This window comes from Anopheles darlingi, chromosome 2 (genome assembly GCF_943734745.1).
Source record: "Anopheles darlingi chromosome 2, idAnoDarlMG_H_01, whole genome shotgun sequence".
NCBI lineage: Eukaryota > Metazoa > Arthropoda > Insecta > Diptera > Culicidae > Anopheles > Anopheles darlingi.
In genome coordinates, this window is record NC_064874.1 from 88,569,402 (window position 1) to 88,579,401 (window position 10,000).

The window sequence follows — 10,000 nt, forward strand, 5'->3', positions numbered from 1 at the left end:
CAACCGCCAAATACGTCGCGACAGCGCTTCTCGAACCCACCTGAAAAAATCGAAGGAATCTGCGAACAACAAAAACGCAGCTTTGTGGCTTTGCTCAAGTGTTGTGTGCAGGAATTCGGTGATTGTTAGGATTTGCGGAAATCTCAAGTGCAACGTACCGAACTAACGATGAGCGTCAAAGATATCTATTATTCGGATAAATATTACGACGACGAGTACGAGTACAGGTAAGCGGGAAGCGAAGCCGCCGAGGGGAAGCGTAATCCTTGCAGTCGTTTTCATATTCGTTCGCTTCTTTTCCGCTGGACATCGTAGGCATGTAGTGTTGCCAAAGGACATCGCTAAGCTGGTACCCAAAACACACCTGATGACGGAAAACGAGTGGCGATCGATCGGCGTCCAGCAGTCGCGTGGATGGGTCCACTACATGATTCATCAGCCGGAACCACACATCCTGCTGTTTCGACGACCCATCACCAAGTAGTTCCGTACCGGTGTCGCGCCGTCGCCACCAGGATGTGGTGTATAAGTTAGGCGGTTAAGAAGAAGCCAAGCTTGCTACCGGGATGAGTGTGCAGGTATATCACGAAACTTTCCTCGGCGGCGACCGACGGGCGCGGAGCGTCGTGAAGGTTTTGAACATTTGCAGCCATTTCGAAGCATCAAGGCCATCCCCTAAATAATAAGCTACCAACCACAAAACCCATCCTCTCGTTTCCTCCGATTGCGTGCGCGCTTGCGCGTTTGTGTGTGTGTATATGTGCCAACATCCGGATCGCGATCCCGAGGCGTTGAAGCGCAATGGATCGAACGATCCTTTCATCCTGAAACCAGCGTAGCCTTCGCTCGTCCATCAGTTTTCCATGGGTTGCTATATCCACTTATGCTCAAACACATCGGCAGGAAAGGAGAAGGATAAACAGAGGCCAGAGAGGGAGAGAGAAAGAGAGAGAGAGAGTAATGATGTGAACCAAACTACTTCACAGTAGACATCCGTCGTATGGTTGGAAAAGGGCACCAACAATTCCCGCAAACTGGATGTACCTTCTTACTATTTTTTGTTTCTAATGTACAGATTTCTCCTGACGAATGTTTTTTTTTGTCAACAAAAAATAGCGGATTGTGTGCCTTTTTCACTGAAAATCACGAAATTACTATTGTTAAGGTGATTTGTACAAATATATTTATGGCAGAAAAAAAAAACATCGCTAGTGAATAGGATTCTGTGTTGGAAAGAACGCGGTTCGAGCGACCGGACCGGTCTCCCCTTACAGCCACGACCGGCAGAGTAACGTGAGCTCTCACTTCCGTGGAATCGTATGATCATGCCCGCTGGTCATCAACCATGTAATGGGTTAGATCTACTCTGGACCGGTTTACTTCGTTCGTTTGTAGCTTACATCGGCCGTTAACCAACCCTTTCGTCCTCCGTCGTTCAGCTCTTCCTTCTACTGGCATCTCTCGCGAGGTTCTGCTTTGGCGAAATTGATGATCATATGCTCAATGAATAGTGCGGGGTTCTAATTGTCGACTCGGTGGTGTGGGGTGTCACATTCCATCAATTTGGAACCGAGGTGCCACTAGCATTGGTGGTATGTTAATTGCTAGAATTAGTTTCGAAATTACGCATTCATCATCGTGCGCACTCACATCGTCACAGGTCGTAAAGTGATGCCTAGCAATGGTCGCAGATCGGCCAGAAGATAGAACGTGCCATGCGTATGATACCAAATGTGGACATTTTCGTTCTCTGCCGTAAAGCCATAAATTTAGCTATTAACAAAAGGGTCATCAATGGCTAGAAGTGGCGGATCGCAATAGTGCGTAAGATCATCTCACGGTCGGAGAATTGAAAAGAGTGTCTAGCGGTCAATCGGTTGATCTCGCGCCCGATCAATATGATTTTCGGAGGCAACACAAATGGTCATCATAGAAGCGCCAACGCCAAATTGATTCAAACGAATGAGACAATCTATAACAAGGGCTTCATAAGGGGTGGATCATCAATGATCGAGGAACCAACAATAGCAAAGAGCTATTCGAAAAGCTAATTTGTACAGGACGCAGCACGTGGCTGGATTTGCGCACGAAGGTGTGTCCACGTGCGTTTCAAAGCGAGCGCTCATACTGACACCTGTTGCGCGCTCTGTATATTCTTATTAAATTTAGAACCAACGCGGTGGTTACAAAGAAAACAATAGGTGATTGTGAGGACCCTTCAACCATGCCGGTTCCGCACTAAAAATGGTACGCGTGGTTCCATGCGTTTTATGGCCAGAAACCCAACCATGTGTCGTGAGAAGCATATGCATTACCCGTTAGCATAGGTTGGTGTCAAGTGTCCGGATCCAATTAGAGGATACCATCCGGTGCGTGTACTCTATCTCTCTCACACTGTATCTCCCGACGGGGATGCCAATCATCCTGGGAAGAGTGACTGCACTACACGATGCGCACCACATGTCCAGTGCCCGTACCGGAAGCAAACTCTTGACGTATAATTGCTCACCGTGCTTTTTGGTGTCCGTCTAGCAACATTCAATTGTACTTAGAACTTAGATGGAATGTCTAGCAGTAGGCGAGCATAAATCTTCGTACGAGATCGATAGCAGTCACTGTTCAAACTTTGCGCGATCAGGTAATCCTGATAAACTGATCAGCCATGCTAGGAGCAGTACCAAAGTCCATGCTGCTAGTTTAGCGCTGTGCGCGTGTGGCAAAACGAGTGGAACGTAAGCAACGGAGTATACGCATTATGCCATTATTTCATTATGATTTGACATCATTTGTAAGCGGTACCCTGCCGTTGGTAGATTTATGGCTCGGCTGACCGACCAACGCGCACTCTCGCTGATCGGAGGAGGGAAGCGATTCCAAAAATAAGCCTCGATCCCAGCACCACCACCACCACCACCATACGATCGCATGATAGTAGGTGATATTGAGCCTTCCACAGAGGTCCACTGGGAACGGAAAACAAGGGAGCATACCTATCGAAGCGGAGCGCAGCGGATGAAACATCATCTGATTGAGTCGTTTTACGCGCAACACTTGGCCATCGCACCGGGCCCCCGAGGTTTCAATTCAATGAAGGGGGTAGCAGCGTTGCGTTGAGTTCAATTGAGCCCCATCAAAACGCGCACTCTACCGGATAGATCCAATTCTCGCCAACATTTGGTGGAAAAGCCACGAAAGGGGGGACTGCCCCCTGGGTGTCGCAGGAATCGCACTAAGCAAAAGAAGAAGAAGAGGGAGAACAGCAAAAAAAATCTGAAACCCCTTCAGCAGGACAGAACGAGAGCACCTCGTGTAACGCTATCCCCGTTTCCGGTATCGAACCGGAACGGGTCCAAGATGCCTTACCTGCCTGCGTCCAGAAGCCGTGTCCTTGAATCTCTGGGATTCATTCATGAAACTACGAAGTACAATGGCGTATGGAACACGTGCTATAAGGGACGGCACAAGGGCAGTAATGGTGACCCCGCCGCCGGAGTGTAGAAAAGCGTTTTTTTTGTCTCTCTCGTATGTGAAATGCGTAAAACCGGAATTACGAATATTCCCTAAAAGCCGGAAACACGTGACCGTTTGAAATTGGGAGCGACATTTGTTGCTCTCTCACTCGCACGAGGATTACAAAGAAAGGCGAAACCCCGAATCGTAGTAGCCCCTTGCCAAAAGGATCAGATTCGCCACGGCCTGTTGCGATTGCGACCGGTAGCAACGCATCCTAGCAAACCGAGGGGTGTCTTTTTCCCTCGCCCATAAGAAAAAAAAACGGGGAAAGAGAGCACACGATGGGCGCTCTATGATGATGCTACCGGGAATTAATATACGGTTGATGCTGCTTTCTCTCGCGGACGACCGCATGCATGCTCGGTCGGAGATCAGTTCTCACCGGCACGCATTGTTGCTTCCTTACTTGCGCGCGCGTCAAAGCGGTCTCGGGTTCGGCTTCGGGCGCGTGCAGCTGGAGCAACGCAATCTCTATAGGGGCCGCGCGGTCGTCGTCGGATCTCGGTTCTCGGATTCATCGCCGTGTCGTCGCCGTGGTAGGGTGTGTTTTCGAACAGCCAAACTGCCGCCGCCCGGTGCGCCTAGAGAGTACGAAAGTCCCGAGTTGCCGCCGGTGCTGTGTGGTGCTGTGTGCCTGTGCGCGCGTGTGTGCGTGTGTGTATGGTTGGTTCGCTACCGCGCGTGCTGCTTCAGTGATTCTATTGCCGCCGGATAACGGGTTTAGGCCGCGCGCACAAGCTCTCTCTCTACTTAGATCACCGACAACGACGACGACGACGACGTCGAGGCTTGTGCCCCGGGTTCCGTCGCCGGTACTACCACCACAGAGTTAGCCGAAGGAGGAGAAGCAGCTAGCACACCCAATCGCTATCACACCAACCGGTACTGATAGTTCGTTCTAGCAGCAGCAACAGCAACAGCACCGAGACAGACCGCAGGTCGAGTGCCGCCGGTAGGTGTTTTTGTTTTTGCGCAAGATGTGTGTTTGTGTGTCAACGCGCGCCGCCGTTGGTTTAAGGGTATACCCGTCGTCTGCGCCATGTGCGCCATGTGCGTCTATTGCCGTTGTCGCTACCACGATGGATGGAACTTTATATGGTTTGGCTACTACGACTGCCGCCAAGCACCGAATGCGGCAGGAAACATTAATGAAAACCGATTACAGTGGTCGTGGACAGGAATGGAGAATGGTTGCGATCTGAATCGGGACGATCATGTGCGAAAACCAGCTTCAGCAAGTGGAGTGACATTGTCGCGAAGAAGATCTCTGGTGGTCCTAGACCCCGCGATACGAGAATGCTCTTGGGGTTCAGTTAGGAAGAGGTTCTTAAAAATAGCAGCACCTCCTCCTCGAAGGAAGGGATCGTACGTGTGTGGAGCTGGCAAGCGAATCGAACGATGTGTGTGTGTTTGGAATGTGTGATGACCCATGAAGAGGAGGAACAAACCCCGAACGAACAGAGTGACACCGTGGTGTGAACGGTAACAGGCTGGATCAAGAAAACGGAATTAATTAGAACTCAAGAACGAGGTCCGGTTCGGTCCAAGTGAATTTTAGAGGTGGAACAAACCAAGGAACAAAACGAAGATACAATTGCCCGTTTAGAGTCCCCCCCGCGTGGCCGGTGGTTGATCGTGTTTGTTTTAGCGATACCGTGCGACATTGGAATACGAAATGCATCCCACACCCGGTCCCATTCCTTTCCTTCACTCTCGATCTCTTCTGTACCCCGAGCCATCGCCAATGCGTTGTGTGGAACCTTCTGGAATCGCTTCTGACTTCCAGAAGAAGGGTGGTGATCGTCGTGCACCGCTGCCTCATGATGATGATGATGATGATGATGACGGTGATTTATCAGAATCTGGAGTCCGCTGCGAGTGAGGGCTTGCTACTTGTTAGGTGCGCACCTCTTATCAGCTGAAACTGAGAGGGTGCAGCACAGCACAGCACGCGAGGTGATAACCGCTTGACCAAGTACGAGAGAGAGGCTTTAGAGTAAACTGTTTACTAGCTCATTATTATCGTGCAAAATTGTGACCATCATGTACCACCTGCCCTTGATATCAGTTTTGCCAAAAAACGAAAACGGCAATCGATTCCCATCGAGAAGCAACCCCGATTGATTGGCAGGCGTCTGTGACACGCACGCCGGACCGAACCTCCGGTGTTGTCCGCGCCGCGCGGCCGCGTGTGAGCTCGTTAATATGCCACGTGCAGCGGCTAACCGGTTGGCCATGTGGCTTACCAAATGAGCACTGTATCCGGTAAAGAAGGCACGGTATCCGTCCGGTGCGACCGGAGGGTGCTGCCTAAAATTCCCTAATAATGCGTTAATGATCTGCAAGCACCTTCTTGGGCCGCAAACAGAGATAGACGCGCGCACGCGTTCCGTTATGATGCGTGGTGCTATATGGTCGGTTTGGTGTGACGCAAAGTAAATATAGATCTCCCCGTCGGCTGTCTCCGTCGGTGTTGAGTTGTGGTCAGCCACAGAAGCAGCAGCAGCAACAGCAACAGCAACAGCAACAGTGTACACTGTACGGCCATGCTCGCCTATGTCCGTTGTTGATGTTCGGCAGGCACGTCGCAAGCACTTGACAGTCACCTTGCTTGGACTTGAACCGACGGCTTGCCAACATTCTAACGTCCGTTCCCGCAAACCGCTTGTTGCGAGTGCGATATAGACACAACACAATGATGATCGGGGGCATCATTGTGAGACTGGAAGCAGACGACGTTCGGTTCGGCTCTCGAGTGCGAAATCGTGATCAGATTACGTAATTTCAGGACCGCGACTGTGTTTCGCGGTTACCCCCGGTATCACGTCCGATCAACAGATTTTTGTCTTAAATTCGTCTCAAAACCGTCGTTTCGCAGGGAGGAGGCCTTTTGATAGACCGTAAAGATGGACTTTCGGTAGCCGAACACATTTTGTCATACAGTTTTGCTGGTCGAGGATCAAAAATAGAGTATTTGGTGCGCACACAACCCCGGGGGTGATGGACCGCCGACCGCGAAAATGGATGCGACACCCGCAACACCGGGCGCCATCGCTATGCTGGTCATAAATCATGGGTGGGATCTCTCATGGTTCACCAAACGGGACTAGACCGGGTTCAATCTTGATCTTTTTTGCGTTTAAATACTGCGGCTACGGCTTGAATGTAAAGACCGCGAATCGCGCGCGCGAAACCGGTTGTCTCCCTTGGTGGAAAGATGACCCAGATCTTTTACAAGTAAATCTCATCCCCGGTACGACGGCACGACGGCACTCTGGTGCCAGTACTGGCCACGCAAATGCATTTAAGGCCTATCACCTTTGGCTTTTTGGGGTGTTTGCGATGCACTGGACCGCCGATGCACGCGTGGATCATATTGCAACCGTATGCACTCCATCCAGTGCTCGGGCACGTTTCCGGTTCGTTGCCGATCAGGTTATGCAGATCAGAGAACAACCGGCACACCGTCATCGGCCCACGTTTGCGATGGCGATTGTTTCGTGTGTGTGGGTTGTGCGTGTGCTTGTCGTTTTCCCATTGATGATGATGATGATGGGGTGGGATGGATACAACGTTGCTACAACGCTTCGATGCATCGTGATCTCGTGATTCCGTCATATAGTGTATTGTGCCGGTTGGTGTGTATACCAAGGCCAACATAGGGTTTAAAATAGACGCGACTGTAGCGCAAGTGCCGCGTATGATGTCGCCGCTTGCGAATTCGAAAACGCCCCCAACTACAACCCCAGAAGGCAGGGTGGCCAGAAGTCGTGGCGTTTTTAATGGTTATCGTTTAGTACATCGGAGGTCGCCTAGTCGCAGTTAAAAGGCGCAAACTTCTAAAGTAAATTAGTGACCGTTTGGTGGTAGCCCTTTCAGATCTATCACCGCAATTCTGGGTGACTTTAGTGCGGCTAATCTTAGTTTCCTGTTGCTGTATGGTCAGATGTGAGAAGAGTAAAAATGGAAATTTACACTTTGTTCGTGGATGGGAACATTTCCTATTAGCACACTCTACGGTTTGTGAGCTTTGTGTAAACGGATGACACTGTGTATTAGCGTGGATGACGGTCTGTATTAGCGTGGATGGTGTGGTAACAATTTGCATATCCATTTGCACTGTTTTAATCTCCAATTCTGTCGAACCACTCATCAAGAATACTGGCGAATGAAGATTGAATTTTTGGCCAGAGAAATCTGTTCCGACACTGTAGAAATTAGAGAGTGGAACATGCTACATTTCACTGCACAAAATGGCAATGAACGTCATGATGATAATCCCTGAACAAAATCGTTATAAAATTCATGAAAAATGGAAAATCGTCCCTCCCGCGTGAATGCAAATGAGCGACGCACGCATACTGCACGCACGTGTGTTCACCATCTCCCTGATCTTGCGCCCATCTTCTTGACCCATTTAGACGGTTCTCCACTTCCATCGGGCCCGACTCCCCCCAGGTGAATGCGCCAAAACAGACAAGGCGACGGTGACAGGCTTCTGCGAACCCTCTCCACCACGAGTGCCGATATCGCGAGACGATTATCAACAGAACGGCTACAATCAGTGACTGTTCGCCAGTTACGGCGCCATTAGCATATCCCAATGACCGGCAACGGAGGATTCGCCAAAAAATTTGTTTCCCTAAAAAGGCCTCGAACACAAACATTAAAGACATAAACTATGCTAATGGAAGGAAGGAGTTGTTCGAGTAGCTCTTTGTCTTCAGTAACGTCGACTTTGACCTACTTTTCCCTGCGTTCCTGTTGGAGAGGTTCGTAAAATGTGATATGCACTGTATGCTAACACGGCGACATCGTGGTGAATGGCGGGAACTCGGCGCCTTTGCCTCGCCGAGCACAACGATAGCAACAAGTGGTACGCGTCTGTTCCACTCCCGATGTTTACTTCGTAATCAATTCTCGATTATGAACATTCGATCGACAGCTACTCTTCCACACACTTCCACGCGCATTCCGCTGCCAATCTGCCATCGTTGTGGCTCGTTAGGCGATTGTAAAACGTAGGATAGCAGTTTGAGTTAGCGCGTGGTTCGAGGACCAGTTAGAGCAGGAAAGTTAGAAGTTTGATGCAAATTGACCCGGGTGTGGGGTAAAAAGGAACCCAAAACCCAGTGTGCGGTTGTGATGATTATGCCAGACACGTCCAATCGGTCCACCGAACACTCATGTGCATCATGTGCAATATTTTGCCCTCAACACCACGCACTCGACTCCTCACTTGTAGTGTGCCAAGACATGCCAGATACCGGGGTGAGACTCTCTCTCTCTCTCTCTCGCTCTCTCTGAGGCCTGTTGGTGTTGTTAGCGAAACCAGGGACTGGCTAAGAATGAGGGGGATAGGAAGATATCGTTTGTTTGATCAGATGAGACCATCGAGAGCTGAAGAAGATGGAAAGGGGGGGATGTTGTGAAGACCAAGGGACGACATGCAAATCGGTCGGGCTCTCATAAAATGGTGTTAATGAATGTGCACACATTAGAGGCACACAAAATGCAGCAACATGGCTGCATAGGAGAAGAACGATGCCTTGAAGCTGTGGCCATGGATCGCCTTGAGTGCGAGTTGCTGAAACGCATCTTGTGAATATGACGTGATGAATAGTGGTTGGATCGGTCAGATCAACCCTACCCGAAAACTGGTTGCCAACAGGAGGATAATGGCCTCTTGAAAGAAGTTTATATTTATACCTCGCCTGGTGGCTTCCTTGGATACACTATTTGACACGCCGAGGAGAGTTTCATGGTGAATTGGTCAAGAAGCACCGTAGCGTGATATTGCTTTAAACATAAAGGCGGCCAATCTTACTAATTCGTGTACTAATTATAACAAACTGTACACTTTAGCATGTCTCTTAATACACTTTGGTGCCAAAACACACCTTTTTTTTTTGGCGCACAACCACCTTCACCAGTTCCGGTAGCTGCTGGATTGGTGTCAACGGTTTCAACTCTCTTTTTTGGCAAATAAATCAACAAATCTAATCGTCCGGATAATACACACCGGTACACTCGCCACACACCAGTTGGGCATTCCAAATAGTAGCCAGCCGGCAAACTGAACATTTCCTCGCCTCGTTCTCGGTTTTTCCAACGCAGTGTTGGCCACCGCAATAAACCAACGCAAGAGGCGAAAATTTGATCGGTAGTTAAACGGCTCGTTTATTGGCGATAAAATTTCATCATCCTCCAGCTGCTGATGTTGCTGGTGGTGGCCACAGAATCGAAGCGTTGCAGCAACAATCAATTATTCATTCATAAACCCCATGGCCCCAGATAAAGATCCGGGCCAGTCGAGACGGATCGTCAATTAGTGTAATAAAAGGAGCGCCATACGGGAGAACATGAAATCAATCATTTAGTATGGTGTGATGAAGATATGCACGAGATAGGTCCGAGATGCTGATCGAGAGACCTTCCCGAGGGAGGGCGGATTGAGTGATCTAATTCTCGAAGTGAGACCACCGGA

At 49.6% G+C, this 10,000-nt stretch overlaps 2 protein-coding genes across 2 annotated transcripts in view; both read left to right on the top strand.

The window, feature by feature from the left end:
• The first annotated feature begins 24 nt into the window (after positions 1–24).
• Positions 25–1,142, top strand: LOC125951651 (cyclin-dependent kinases regulatory subunit). Its single transcript, XM_049680615.1, has 2 exons — positions 25–227; positions 316–1,142. Exons 1-2 carry the CDS (start codon positions 169–171, stop codon positions 482–484), a joined length of 228 nt encoding a protein of 75 aa, XP_049536572.1. The 5' UTR covers positions 25–168; the 3' UTR covers positions 485–1,142.
• Positions 1,143–3,997: 2,855 nt separating this feature from the next.
• LOC125951619 (excitatory amino acid transporter 1) overlaps positions 3,998–10,000 on the top strand; it is a 17,207-nt gene continuing 11,204 nt past the window's right edge. Inside the window, exon 1 of the mRNA XM_049680577.1 lies at positions 3,998–4,465. The gene's annotated coding sequence lies outside the window, so the exon portion shown is untranslated. The remainder of the gene's footprint in view (positions 4,466–10,000) is intronic.

Excerpts from the sequence above, each read along its gene's own strand:
- LOC125951651 (XM_049680615.1), top strand. The coding sequence starts at position 169 with ATGAGCGTCAAAGATATCTATTATTCGGATAAATATTACGACGACGAG. Across the intron at positions 228-315 it reads GACGACGAGTACGAGTACAG|GCATGTAGTGTTGCCAAAGG; the intron begins GTAAGCGGGAAG and ends TGGACATCGTAG.